Here is a 15,729-nt window from a genome sequence, read left to right on the forward strand (position 1 = left end):
GATGCTCTGCGGGGGTCACTGGTGTAATAATCTGCAGATCTCTCGGGTAGGCGGTGCGATGCTATGCGGGGGTTACTGGTGTAATAATCTGCGGATCTCTCGGTTAGGCGGTGCGATGCTCTGCGGGGGTCACTGGTGTAATAGTCTGCGGATTTCTCGGGTAGGCGGTGCGATGCTCTGCGGTGGTCCACTGGGTGTAATAATCTGCAGATCTCTCGGTTAGGCGGTGCGATGCTCTGCGGGGGTCACTGGTGTAGTAATCTGCGGATCTCTCGGTTAGGTGGTGCGATGCTCTGCGGGGGTCACTGGTGTAGTAATCTGCGGATCTCTCGGTTAGGCGGTGCGATGCTCTGCGGGGGTCACGCGGTGCGATGCTCTGCGGGGGTCACTGGTGTAATCTGCGGATCTCTCGAGTAGGCGGTGCGATGCTCTGCGGGGGTCACTGGTGTAATAGTCTGCGGATCTCTCGAGTAGGCGGTGCGATTCTCTGCGGGGGGTCACTGGTGTAATAGTCTGCGGATCTCTCGAGTAGGCGGTGCGATTCTCTGCGGGGGTCACTGGTGTAATAGTCTGCGGATCTCTCGGGTAGGCGGTGCGATGCTCTGCGGGGGTCACTGGTGTAATAGTCTGCGGATCTCTCGATTAGGCGGTGCGATGCTCTGCGGGGGTCACGCGGTGCGATGCTCTGCGGGGGTCACTGGTGTAATCTGCGGATCTCTCGGGTAGGCGGTGCGATGCTCTGCGGGGGTCACTGGTGTAATAGTCTGCGGATCTCTCGGTTAGGCGGTGCGATGCTCTGCGGTGACTCTTGTGTTGTCCCTGCAGCCCGGTATGGACAGTAAGCTGCTGCCCCTGCTGGTGGCGCTCCGCGATGCTCTGCGGGGGGTTACTGGTGTAATAATCTGCAGATCTCTAGGTTAGGCGGTGCGATGCTCTGCGGGGGTCACTGGTGTAATAGTCTGCAGATCTCTCGGGTAGGCGGTGCGATGCTCTTCGGGGGTCACTGATGTAATATCTGCAGATCTGTAGGTTAGGCGGTGCGATGCTCTGCGGGGGTCACTGGTGTAATCTGCAGATCTCTCGGGTAGGCGGTGCGATGCTCTGCGGGGGTTACTGGTGTAATATTCTGCGGATCTCTCGGGTAGGCGGTGCGATGCTATGCGGGGGTTACTGGTGTAATATTCTGCGGATCTCTCGGTTAGGCGGTGCGATGCTCTGCGGGGGTCACTGGTGTAATAGTCTGCGGATCTCTCGGGTAGGCGGTGCGATGCTCTGCGGTGGTCACTGGTGTAATAATCTGCAGATCTCTCGGTTAGCGGTGCGATGCTCTGCGGGGGGTCACTGGTGTAATAATCTGCAGATCTCTCGGTTAGGCAGTGCGATGCTCTGCGGGGGTCACTGGTGTAATAGTCTGCAGATCTCTCGGTTAGGTGGTGCGATGCTCTGCGGGGGTCACTGGTGTAATAGTCTGCGGATCTCTCGGTTAGGCGGTGCGATGCTCTGCGGGGGTCACTGGTGTAATAGTCTGCGGATCTCTCGGTTAGGCGGTGCGATGCTCTGCGGTGACTCTTGTGTTGTCCCTGCAGCCCGGTATGGACAGTAAGCTGCTGCCCCTGCTGGTGGCGCTCCGCCTGGTGTTCCTGCCCCTCTTCATGCTGTGTAACGTGCTGCCTCGCAGTTATCTGCCAGTCCTCCTGGCGCACGACGCCTGGTACATCTGTATTATGCTGCTGTTCGCGCTCTCCAATGGCTACCTGGCCAGCCTGTGCATGTGCTTTGGCCCCAAGTAAGTACACCGGCCCCCCCTGCCCTTGTGCACCGGCCGCCCCCTCTCACGCCCCTCTCTTGTCTCTGCAGGAAGGTGAATGTCCAGGAGGCGGAGACCGCGGGCGCCATCATGGCGTTCTTCCTGTCGCTGGGTCTGGCGCTGGGAGCCGGGTTCTCCTTCCTGCTGAGGATTCTGGTCTGAGTCCGGTCCTCCTCCTCCTCCTCCTCAGGAGCCTCGCGGAGTCCGGTCCTCCTCCTCCTCCTCCTCAGGAGCCTCGCGGAGTCCGGTCCTCCTCCTCCTCCTCAGGAGCCTCGCGGAGTCCGGTCCTCCTCCTCCTCCTCCTCCTCAGGAGCCTCGCGGAGTCCGGTCCTCCTCCTTCTCCTCCGGAGCCTCGCAGAGTCCGGTCCTCCTCCTTCTCCTCCGGAGCCTCGCAGAGTCCGGTCCTTCTCCTCTTCCGGAGCCTCGCAGAGTCCGGTCCTCCTCCTCTTCCTCCTCCTCCGGAGCCTCGCGGAGTCCGGTGCTACCTCGCGTGTATTCTGCGCACGTCCCGCGGCTCGTGAAGACTCTGCTCTCTGCGGAGCCGCCCCATGTATGACTGTTCCTGCACCGCTGACGCTTTCCTCTAAATCAGCCCTCGCATTTCTAACTACGGGCCCCGAGACCGAGGGCCCCAGAGTGCACAACAAGGCACCAGAGACAACGCTAATCTCCTTGCAGGACATGTAGACCTCCTCCAATCACAGTGACCCGGGGCCCGTGCCTTCTATACACCCTACATATGACTCTGGGGCCCGTGCCTGAAGTATAGCCTACACATGACCCTGGGGCCCGTGCCTGCAGTATAGCCTACACATGACCCTGGGGCCCGTGCCTGCAGTATAGCCTACACATGACCCTGGGGCCCGTGCCTGCAGTATAGCCTACACATGACCCTGGGGCCCGTGCCTGCAGTATAGCCTACACATGACCCTGGGGCCCGTGCCTGCAGTATAGCCTACACATGACCCTGGGGCCCGTGCCTGCAGTATAGCCTACACATGACCCTGGGGCCCGTGCCTGAAGTATACCCTACACATGACCCTGGGGCCCGTGCCTGCAGTAAACCCTACACATGACCCTGGGGCCCGTGCCTGCAGTATAGCCTACACATGACCCTGGGGCCTGTGCCTGCAGTATAGCCTACACATGACCCCGGGGCCCGTGCCTGCAGTATAGCCTACACATGACCCCGGGGCCCGTGCCTTCTATAAACCCTACAGATGACTCCGGGGCCCGTGCCTGCAGTATACCCTACACATGACTCCAGAGCCTGTGCCCACAATACAACCTACATGTGTAGGGGCCTGTGCCTTCTATACACCCTACACATGACCGGGGGGCCTGTGCCTGCAGTATACCCTACACATGACCCCGGGGCCCGTGCCTTCTATACACCCTACACATGACCCCAGAGACTGTGCCTGCAGTATACCCTACACATGGCCCCGGGGCCCGTGCCTGCAGTATACCCTACACATGACCCCGGGGCCCGTGCCTGCAGTATACCCTACACATGACCCTGGGGCCCGTGCCTGCAGTAAACCCTACACATGACCCTGGGGCCCGTGCCTGCAGTATAGCCTACACATGACCCTGGGGCCTGTGCCTACAGTATACCCTACACATGACCCCGGGGCCCGTGCCTGCAGTATACCCTACACATGACCCCCGGGGCCCGTGCCTTCTATACACCCTACACATGGCCCCGGGGCCCGTGCCTGCAGTATACCCTACACATGACCCCGGGGCCCGTGCCTTCTATACACCCTACACATGGCCCCGGGACCCGTGCCTTCTATACACCCTACACATGGACCCGGGGCCCGTGCCTTCTATACACCCTACACATGACCCCAGAGACTGTGCCTGCAGTATACCCTACACATGGCCCCGGGGCCCGTGCCTGCAGTATACCCTACACATTGCCCCGGGGCCCGTGCCTGCAGTATACCCTACACATGACCCAGGGGCCCGTACCTACAGTACACACTACACATGGCCCCGGGGCCCGTGCCTTCTATACACCCTACACATGGCCCCGGGGCCCGTGCCTGCAGTACACCCTACACATTGCCCCGGGGCCCGTGCCTGCAGTACACCCTACACATGGCCCCGGGGCCCGTGCCTTCTATACACCCTACACATGGCCCCGGGGCCCGTGCCTGCAGTATACCCTACACATGACCCCGGGGCCCGTGCCTTCTATACACCCTACACATGGCCCCGGGGCCCGTGCCTGCAGTATACCCTACACATGACCCCGGGGCCCGTGCCTTCTATACACCCTACACATTGCCCCGGGGCCCGTGCCTGCAGTACACCCTACACATGGCCCCGTGCCTGCAGTATACCCTACACATGACCCCGGGGCCTGTGCCTTCTATACACCATACACATGACCCCGGGGCTCGTGCCTGCAGTATACCCTACACATGACCCCGGGGCCTGTGCCTTCTATACACCCTACAAATGACCCCGGGGCTCGTGCCTGCAGTATACCCTACCCATGACCCCGGGGCCTGTGCCTTCTATACACCCTACATATGACTCCGGGGCCCGTGCCTGCAGTACACCCTACACATTGCCCCGGGGCCCGTGCCTGCAGTACACCATACACATTGCCCCGGGGCTCGTGCCTGCAGTACACCCTACACATGGCCCCGTGCCTGCAGTACACCATACACATGACCCCGGGGCTCGTGCCTGCAGTATACCCTACACATGACCCCGGGGCCTGTGCCTTCTATACACCCTACATATGACCCCGGGGCCCGTGCCTGCAGTATACCATACACATGACCCTGGGGCCCGTGCCTGCAGTATACCCTACACATGGCCCCGGGGCCCGTGCCTTCTATACACCCTACACATGGCCCCGGGGCCCGTGCCTTCCATACACCCTACACATGACCCCGGGGCCCGTGCCTGCAGTATACCCTACACATGACCCCGGGGCCCGTGCCTGCAGTATACCATACACATGACCCCGGGGCTCGTGCCTGCAGTATACCCTACACATGGCCCCGGGGCCCGTGCCTTCTATACACCCTACAAATGACCCCGGGGGCTCGTGCCTGCAGTATACCCTACACATGACCCCGGGGCCTGTGCCTTCTATACACCCTACATATGACCCCGGGGCCCGTGCCTGCAGTATACCATACACATGACCCTGGGGCCCGTGCCTGCAGTATACCCTACACATGGACCCGGGGCCCGTGCCTTCTATACACCCTACACATGGCCCCAGGGCCCGTGCCTTCTATACACCCTACACATGGCCCCGGGGGCCCGTGCCTGCAGTATACCCTACACATGACCCCGGGGCCCGTGCCTGCAGTGTAACCTACACATGACCCCGGGGCCTGTGCCTTCTATACACCCTACACATGACCCCGGGGCTCGTGCCTGCAGTATACCCTACACATGACCCCGGGGCCTGTGCCTTCTATACACCCTACATATGACCCCGGGGCCCGTGCCTGCAGTATACCCTACACATGGCCCCGGGGCCTGTGCCTTCTATACACCCTACATATGACCCCGGGGCCCGTGCCTGCAGTATACCATACACATGACCCTGGGGCCCGTGCCTGCAGTATACCCTACACATGACCCCGGGGCCTGTGCCTTCTATACACCCTACACATGGCCCCGGGGCCCGTGCCTTCTATACACCCTACACATGACCCCGGGGCTCGTGCCTACAGTAAAAGCCACAAAGTGCATTACCCCATTGTGCCGTCTTCAGTGCCAGCAGATGGGACTGTAGCCATTTTACATGATGCTTGTCCGCATCGCTAGCATTACTATTGTTATTATGTATCATTCTATAGATGGTTTGGGTAGCCCCTCCCCCGCGGAGTCGGTGGAGTGTTTACAGTGGGAGGGGTTTGCAGATGTGCAGTGACTTCCACTGATGATATTTAGTATGTTTTCTATTTCTTAATATATATTTTGTCTTTTACATTTTATTTCTAATCTGTAAAAAAAGAAAACTCTGAACAACATTTTTTTTTTTATGTAACTAACTGAACGCGAGTTAAGAATTTGTAAAATATTTAACTAACATTTGTTGTTCTTTTGTATGTGCATCGTCTTTTCTGTCCTTGCTGGAGAGTATATGCGCTCTGTGAGTGTCCCTATACTTATCACAGCTGCTGTGTGTGGGGAATGTGCTGTGGGGACATCATACTGTGTGTGGGGGAATGTACTGTGGGGACATCATACTGTGTGTGGGGGAATGTACTGTGGGGACATCATACTGTGTGTGGGGGAATGTACTGTGAGGACATCATACGGTGTGTGTGTGGGGAATGTACTATGAGGACATCATACTGTGTGTGGGGGAATGTACTGTGGGGACATTGTACTGTGTGTGGGGGGAATGTACTGTGGGGACATCATACTGTGTGTGGGGGGAATGTACTGTGGGGACATCATACTGTGTGTGGGGGAATGTGCTGTGAGGACATCATACGGTGTGTGTGTGGGGAATGTACTATGAGGACATCATACGGTGTGTGGGGGGGAATGTACTATGAGGACATCATACGGTGTGTGTGTGGGGAATGTACTATGAGGACATCATACTGTGTGTGGGGGGAATGTACGGTGAGGACATCATACGGTGTGTGGGGGGAATGTACTGTGAGGACATCATACTGTGTGTGGGGGGGGAATGTACTGCGGGGACATCATACTGTGTGGGGGGAAAGTACTGTGAGGACATCATACTGTGTGTGGGGGAATGTACTGTGAGGACATCATACGGTGTGTGTGGGGGGAATGTACTGTGAGGACATCATACTGTGTGTGGGGGAATGTACTGTGAGGACATCATACTGTGTGTGGGGGGAATGTACTGTGAGGACATCATACGGGTGTGTGTGTGGGGAATGTACTATGAGGACATCATACGGTGTGTGGGGGGAATGTACTATGAGGACATCATACGGTGTGTGTGTGTGGGGAATGTACTATGAGGACATCATACTGTGTGTGGGGGGAATGTACGGTGAGGACATCATACGGTGTGTGGGGGGAATGTACTGTGAGGACATCATACTGTGTGTGGGGGGAATGTACTGCGGGGACATCATACTGTGTGGGGGGAAAGTACTGTGAGGACATCATACTGTGTGTGGGGGGAATGTACTGTGAGGACATCATACGGTGTGTGTGGGGGGAATGTACTGTGAGGACATCATACTGTGTGTGGGGGAATGTACTGTGAGGACATCATACTGTGTGTGGGGGGAATGTACTGTGAGGACATCATACTGTGTGTGGGGGGAATGTACTGTGAGGACATCATACTGTGTGTGGGGGAATGTACTGTGAGGACATCATACTGTGTGTGGGGGAATGTACTGTGAGGACATTATACTGTGTGTGGGGGGAATGTACTGTGAGGACATCATACTGTGTGTGGGGGGAATGTACTGTGAGGACATCATACTGTGTGTGGGGGGAATGTACTGTGGGGACATCATACTGTGTGTGGGGGGGAATGTACTGTGAGGACATCATACTGTGTGTGGGGGGAATGTACTGTGAGGACATCATACTGTGTGTGGGGGGAATGTACTGTGAGGACATCATACTGTGTGTGGGGGGAATGTACTGTGAGGACATCATACTGTGTGTGGGGGAATGTACTGTGAGGACATCATACTGTGTGTGGGGGGAATGTACTGTGAGGACATCATACTGTGTGTGGGGGGATGTACTGTGAGGACATCATACTGTGTGTTGGGGAATGTACTGTGAGGACATCATACTGTGTGTTGGGGGGAATGTACTGTGGGGACATCATACTGTGTGGGGGGAATGTACTGTGGGGACATCATACTGTGTGTGGGGGAATGTACTGTGGGGACATCATACTGTGTGGGGGGAATGTACTGTGGGGACATCATACTGTGTGTGGGGGGAATGTACTGTGAGGACATCATACTGTGTGTGAGGGAATGTACTGTGAGGATATTATACTGTGTGTGGGGGAATGTACTGTGGGGACATTATACTGTGTGTGGGGGGAATGTACTGTGAGGACATTATACTGTGTGTGGGGGGGAATGTACTTTGAGGACATCATACTGTGTGTGGGGGAATGTACTGTGGGGACATTATACTGTGTGTGGGGGGAATGTACTTTGAGGACATCATACTGTGTGTGGGGAATGTACTGTGGGGACATCATACTGTGTGTGGAGGAATGTACTGTGGGGACATCATACTGTGTGTGGAGGAATGTACTGTGGGGACATCATACTGTGTGTGGAGGAATGTACTGTGGGGACATCATACTGTGTGTGGGGGGAATGTACTGTGGGGACATCATACTGTGTGGGGGGAATGTACTGTGGGGACATCATACTGTGTGGGGGGAATGTACTGTGGGGACATCATACTGTGTGTGGGGGGAATGTACTGTGAGGACATCATACTGTGTGGGGGGAATGTACTGTGAGGACATTATACTGTGTGTGGGGGGAATGTACTGTAGGGACATCATACTGTGTGTGGGGAAATGTACTATTAGAACATCATACTGTGTGTGGGGGGGGGGGAATGTACTGTGGGGACATCATACTGTGTGTGGGGGGAATGTACTGTGGGGACATCATACTGTGTGTGGGGGGAATGTACTGTGAGGACATCATACTGTGTGGGGGGAATGTACTGTGAGGACATCATACTGTGTGTGTCTCTCGTGGTGGGAGATTATATTGTGTGATGCATCATTTTCTTAGGGCATTTGGGGGACTCCGGAGACGATGTGCAGTGGGCAGGGAAGATGCGATATTACATTATAGGGGCGCTCGGGTTTAGCGGCAGAGGGGCGTGTAGGAGGCAGCATTAGCTTTTTAGGGAACTTGCACAGGGTGTAAATATTTTCTAGGGACAATTTTACCACGTAACAAGAGTTTTGTTATGTAAGAGGCACAGAGATGACATTATGTGGGGGGCACAGTGGTGGGATTATTATGTGGGGGCACAGTGGTGGGATTATTATGTGGGGGCACAGTGGTGGGATTATTATGTGGGGGCACAGTGGTGGGATTATTATGTGGGGTACAGTGGTGGGATTATTATGTGGGGGCACAGTGGTGGGATTATTATGTGGGGGGCACAGTGGTGGGATTATGTGGGGGCACAGTGGTGGGATTATTATGTGGGGGGCACAGTGGTGGGATTATTATGTGGGGGCACAGTGGTGGGATTATTATGTGGGGGCACAGTGGTGGGATTATTATGTGGGGGCACAGTGGTGGGATTATTATGTGGGGGGACACAGTGATGACAGTATGTGGGGGGCACAGTGGTAACATTACGTGGTGGAGCACAGTTGTGGCATTATGTGGGGGCACAGTGGTGGGATTATTATGTGGGGGGCACAGTGGTGGGATTATGTGGGGGGCACAGTGGTGGGATTATGTGGGGGGCACAGTGATGACAGTATGTGGGGGGAACAGTGGTAACATTACGTGGTGGGGCACAGTTGTGGCATTATGTGGGGGCTCAGTGGTGGGATTATTATGTGGGGGGCACTGCTTGGATTATTATGTGGGGGTACAGTGCTGGGATTATTATGTGGGGGGTACAGTGCTGGGATTATTATGTGGGGGGCTCAGTGGTGGGATTATGTGGGGGCACAGTGGTGGGATTATTATGTGGGGGGCACAGTGATGACAGTATGTGGGGGGCACAGTGGTAACATTACGTGGTGGAGCACAGTTGTGGCATTATGTGGGGGCACAGTGGTGGGATTATTATGTGGGGGGCACAGTGGTGGGATTATTATGTGGGGGGCACAGTGGTGGGATTATTATGTGGGGGCACAGTGGTGGGATTATTATGTGGGGGCACAGTGGTGGGATTATTATGTGGGGGCACAGTGGTGGGATTATTATGTGGGGGCACAGTGGTGGGATTATTATGTGGGGGCACAGTGGTGGGATTATTATGTGGGGGCACAGTGGTGGGATTATTATGTGGGGGGCACAGTGGTGGGATTATTATGTGGGGGCACAGTGGTGGGATTATTATGTGGGGGCACAGTGGTGGGATTATTATGTGGGGGCACAGTGGTGGGATTATTATGTGGGGGCACAGTGGTGGGATTATTATGTGGGGGCACAGTGGTGGGATTATTATGTGGGGGCACAGTGGTGGGATTATTATGTGGGGGGCACAGTGGTGGGATTATTATGTGGGGGGCACAGTGGTGGGATTATTATGTGGGGGCACAGTGGTGGGATTATTATGTGGGGGCACAGTGGTGGGATTATTATGTGGGGGCACAGTGGTGGGATTATTATGTGGGGGCACAGTGGTGGGATTATTATGTGGGGGCACAGTGGTGGGATTATTATGTGGGGGGCACAGTGGTGGGATTATTATGTGGGGGCACAGTGGTGGGATTATTATGTGGGGGCACAGTGGTGGGATTATTATGTGGGGGCACAGTGGTGGGATTATTATGTGGGGGTCACAGTGGTGGGATTATTATGTGGGGGCACAGTAGTGGGATTATTATGTGGGGGGCACAGTGGTGGGATTATTATGTGGGGGCACAGTGGTGGGATTATTATGTGGGGGACACAGTGATGACATTACGTGGTGGGGCACAGTGGTGGGATTATTATGTGGGGGGCACAGTGGTGGGATTATTATGTGGGGGCACAGTGGTGGGATTATTATGTGGGGGGCACAGTGGTGGGATTATTATGTGGGGGCACAGTGGTGGGATTATTATGTGGGGGCACAGTGGTGGGATTATTATATGGGGGCACAGTGGTGGGATTATTATGTGGGGGCACAGTGGTGGGATTATTATGTGGGGGGCACAGTGGTGGGATTATTATGTGGGGGGCACAGTGGTGGGATTATTATGTGGGGGGCACAGTGGTGGGAATATTATGTGGGGGCACAGTGGTGGGATTATTATGTGGGGGCACAGTGGTGGGATTATTATGTGGGGGGCACAGTGGTGGGATTATTATGTGGGGGGCACAGTGGTGGGATTATTATGTGGGGGGCACAGTGGTGGGATTATTATGTGGGGGGCACAGTGGTGGGATTATTATGTGAGAGGCACAGTGGTGGGATTATTATGTGAGGGGAACAGTGGTGGGATTATTATGTGGGGGCACAGTGGTGGGATTATTATGTGAGGGGAACAGTGGTGGGATTATTATGTGGGGGCACAGTGGTGGGATTATTATGTGGGGGACACAGTGATGACATTACGTGGTGGGGCACAGTGGTGGGATTATTATGTGGGGGACACAGTGATGACCTTATTATGTGGGGGGCACAGTGGTGGGATTATTATGTGGGGGGCACAGTGATGACATTACGTGGTGGGGCACAGTGGTGGGATTATGTGGGGGCACAGTGACATTACGTGGTGGGGCACAGTGCTGGGATTATTATGGGGGGGCACAGTGATGACCTTATTATGTGGGGGGCACAGTGGTGGTATTATTATGTGGGGGGCACAGTGGTGGTATTATTATGTGGGGGGCACAGTGGTGGGATTATTATGTGGGGGGCACAGTGGTGGTATTATTATGTGGGGGGAACAGTGATGACATTATGTGGGGGGCACAGTGATAACATTATGTGGGGGCACAGTGGTGGGATTATTATGTGGGGGGCACAGTGCTGGGATTATTATGTGGGGGGCTCAGTGGTGGGATTATGTGGGGGCACAGTGATGACATTATGTGGGGGGAACAGTGGTAACATTACGTGGTGGGGCACAGTTGTGGCATTATGTGGGGGCACAGTGGTGGGATTATATGGGGGGCACAGTGGTGGGATTATTATGTGGGGGCACAGTGGTGGGATTATTATGTGGGGGGTACAGTGCTGGGATTATTATGTGGGGGTACAGTGGTGGGATTATTATGTGGGGGTACAGTGGTGGGATTATTATGTGGGGGTACAGTGGTGGGATTATTATGTGGGGGGCTCAGTGGTGGGATTATTATGTGGGGGGTACAGTGCTGGGATTATTATGTGGGGGGCTCAGTGGTGGGATTATTATGTGGGGGCACAGTGCTGGGATTATTATGTGGGGGGTACAGTGCTGGGATTATTATGTGGGAGCACAGTGGTGGGATTGTGGGGGGCACAGTGGTGGGATTATTATGTGAGGGCACAGTGGTGGGATTATTATGTGGGGGGTACAGTGCTGGGATTATTATGTGGGGGGCTCAGTGGTGGGATTATTATGTGGGGGGCACAGTGCTGGGATTATGTGGGGGGTACAGTGCTGGGATTATTATGTGGGGGGTACAGTGCTGGGATTATTATGTGGGGGGTACAGTGCTGGGATTATTATGTGGGGGGTACAGTGCTGGGATTATTATGTGGGGGGTACAGTGCTGGGATTATTATGTGGGGGCTCAGTGGTGGGATTATTATGTGGGGGGCACAGTGCTGGGATTATTATGTGGGGGGTACAGTGCTGGGATTATTATGTGGGGGGCACAGTGGTAGGATTATGTGGAGGGCACAGTGATGACAGTATGTGGGGGGCACAGTGGTGGGATTATTATGTGGGGGCACAGTGGTGGGATTATTATGTGGGGGCACAGTGGTAGGATTATTATGTGGAGGGCACAGTGATGACATTTTTATGTGGGGGGCACAGTGATGACAGTATGTGGGGGGCACAGTGGTGGGATTATTATGTGGGGGCACAGTGGTGGGATTATGTGGGGGCTCAGTGGTGGGATTATTATGTGTGGGGCACAGTGGTGGGATTATATGGGGGGCACAGTGGTGGGATTATTATGTGGGGGCACAGTGGTGGGATTATTATGTGGGGGGCACAGTGATGACAGTATGTGGGGGGCACAGTGGTAACATTACGTGGTGGGGCACAGTTGTGGCATTATGTGGGGGCTCAGTGGTGGGATTATTATATGGGGGGCACAGTGGTGGGATTATTATGTGGGGGCACAGTGGTGGGATTATTATGTGGGGGGCACAGTGATGACAGTATGTGGGGGGCACAGTGGTAACATTACGTGGTGGGGCACAGTTGTGGCATTATGTGGGGGCTCAGTGGTGGGATTATTATATGGGGGCACAGTGGTGTGATTATGTGGGGCAGTAAGAGGGGTGCTGTTTCTGTGCCACACAGCAGGTGCAGTAATAGGGGCACATACGGCAGCAGCGGCTCAGTATTGGGGTATCTGCAGGATGGGGGGTTTGTGCAGGTCGGGGATAGATGAGGTCGGGGCTGGAGATGGGAGAGGTCAGGTGTCTGTGCTGTAATCTCTGCAGATGTGTTGTGACTGGAGAAGTCGTCATAATGGTCAGGGCCAGATGGAAAAGATGGGAAAAGTGAGTGACTCCATCAGGAAGACCCTCGGCTGTAAGTCTCCATCTATAACTGCACTGTGACCTCTTCTATGCGCTGCTGGACGGTCTCTATCACTGTACAGTCACTGTTTGGCGGTAATATCAGTGCGGGTGTTTGTGTAGAGATTTATTTTCGGTAACAGCGCGGTCGTCTGCTGGGGTTCCCCTATATCCATGATTAGGGTACCTGGTTAGGGGTGGCTCGGATGTGAACCCCCCGCTCTGCCTCAACCATTGCAGTAATTACATTCTCTGTGAATGGAACCTACATGACAATGGAAACAACACGACAATCCCGGCCCCTCGTGTGGCCCCTTACTGTAGATGGGTGGGCCGACATGACAGTCCCGACCCCTCGTGTGGCCCTTTCTGTAGATGGGTGGGCCGACACGACAGTCCCGGCCCCTCGTGTGGCCCTTTCTGTAGATGGGTGGGCTGACACGACAGTCCCGGCCCCTCGTGTGGCCCCTTACTGTAGATGGGTGGGCCGACATGACAGTCCCGGCCCCTCGTGTGGCCCTTACTGTAGATGGGTGGGCTGACACGACAGTCCCGGCCCCTCGTGTGGCCCCTTACTGTAGATGGGTGGGCCGACACAACAGTCCCGGCCCCTCGTGTGGCCCTTACTGTAGATGGGTGGGCCGACTCGACAGTCCCGGCCCCTTACTGTAGATGGGTGGGCTGACATGACAGTCCCGGCCCCTCGTGTGGCCCCTTACTGTAGATGGGTGGGCCGACACAACAGTCCCGGCCCCTCGTGTGGCCCCTTACTGTAGATGGGTGGGCCGACACAACAGTCCCGGCCCCTCGTGTGGCCCTTACTGTAGATGGGTGGGCCGACACGACAGTCCCGGCCCCTCGTGTGGCCCTTACTGTAGATGGGTGGGCCGACACGACAGTCCCGGCCCCTCGTGTGGCCCTTACTGTAGATGGGTGGGCTGACACGACAGTCCCGGCCCCTCATGTGGCCCCTTACTGTAGATGGGTGGGCTGACACGACAGTCCTGGCCCCTCGTGTGGCCCCTTACTGTAGATGGGTGGGCTGACACGACAGTCCCGGCCCCTCGTGTGGCCCTTACTGTAGATGGGTGGGCTGACACGACAGTCCCGGCCCCTCGTGTGGCCCTTTCTGTAGATGGGTGGGCTGACACGACAGTCCCGGCCCCTCGTGTGGCCCTTACTGTAGATGGGTGGGCTGACACGACAGTCCCGGCCCCTCATGTGGCCCCTTACTGTAGATGGGTGGGCTGACACGACAGTCCCGGCCCCTCGAGTGGCCCTTTCTGTAGATGGGTGGGCCGACAGTCCCGGCCCCTCGTGTGGCCCTTTCTGTAGATGGGTGGGCTGACACGATAGTCCCGGCCCCTCGTGTGGCCCTTTCTGTAGATGGGTGGGCTGACACGACAGTCCCGGCCCCTCGTGTGGCCCTTACTGTAGATGGGTGGGCTGACACGACAGTCCCGGCCCCTCGTGTGGCCCTTTCTGTAGATGGGTGGGCCGACAGTCCCGGCCCCTCGTGTGGCCCTTTCTGTAGATGGGTGGGCTGACACGATAGTCCCGGCCCCTCGTGTGGCCCTTTCTGTAGATGGGTGGGCTGACACGATAGTCCCGGCCCCTCGTGTGGCCCTTTCTGTAGATGGGTGGGCTGACACGACAGTCCCGGCCCCTCGTGTGGCCCTTTCTGTAGATGGGTGGGCTGACACGATAGTCCCGGCCCCTCGTGTGGCCCTTTCTGTAGATGGGTGGGCTGACACGATAGTCCCGGCCCCTCGTGTGGCCCTTTCTGTAGATGGGTGGGCCAACACGATAGTCCCGGCCCCTCGTGTGGCCCTTACTGTAGATGGGTGGGCTGACACGATAGTCCCGGCCCCTCGTGTGGCCCTTTTTGTAGATGGGTGGGCCAACACGATAGTCCCGGCCCCTCGTGTGGCCCTTACTGTAGATGGGTGGGCTGACACGATAGTCCCGGCCCCTCGTGTGGCCCTTTCTGTAGATGGGTGGGCTGACACGACAGTCCCGGCCCCTCGTGTGGCCCTTTCTGTAGATGGGTGGGCTGACACGATAGTCCCGGCCCCTCGTGTGGCCCTTTCTGTAGATGGGTGGGCTGACACGACAGTCCCGGCCCCTCGTGTGGCCCTTTCTGTAGATGGGTGGGCTGACACGATAGTCCCGGCCCCTCGTGTGGCCCTTTCTGTAGATGGGTGGGCTGACACGATAGTCCCGGCCCCTCGTGTGGCCCTTACTGTAGATGGGTGGGCTGACACGATAGTCCCGGCCCCTCGTGTGGCCCTTTCTGTAGATGGGTGGGCTGACACGACAGTCCCGGCCCCTCGTGTGGCCCTTTCTGTAGATGGGTGGGCTGACACGATAGTCCCGGCCCCTCGTGTGGCCCTTTCTGTAGATGGGTGGGCTGACACGACAGTCCCGGCCCCTCGTGTGGCCCTTTCTGTAGATGGGTGGGCTGACACGATAGTCCCGGCCCCTCGTGTGGCCCTTTCTGTAGATGGGTGGGCTGACACGATAGTCCCGGCCCCTCG

The 15,729-nt window shown here is 56.3% G+C and overlaps 1 protein-coding gene across 1 annotated transcript in view; it reads left to right on the plus strand.

Annotated features, from left to right (window-relative positions):
• The window catches only part of SLC29A1 (solute carrier family 29 member 1 (Augustine blood group)), an 81,104-nt gene extending 75,228 nt beyond the window's left edge, over positions 1-5,876 (plus strand). The window contains exons 8-9 of the mRNA XM_075338919.1: positions 1,587-1,786; positions 1,858-5,876. Coding sequence (XP_075195034.1) covers positions 1,587-1,786; positions 1,858-1,969 — 312 coding nt within the window. The 3' untranslated portion in view covers positions 1,970-5,876. The remainder of the gene's footprint in view (positions 1-1,586; positions 1,787-1,857) is intronic.
• The last annotated feature ends 9,853 nt before the right edge of the window (positions 5,877-15,729 follow it).

The sequence above is a fragment of the Anomaloglossus baeobatrachus genome, chromosome 3 (assembly GCF_048569485.1).
Source record: "Anomaloglossus baeobatrachus isolate aAnoBae1 chromosome 3, aAnoBae1.hap1, whole genome shotgun sequence".
Taxonomy (NCBI): domain Eukaryota; kingdom Metazoa; phylum Chordata; class Amphibia; order Anura; family Aromobatidae; genus Anomaloglossus; species Anomaloglossus baeobatrachus.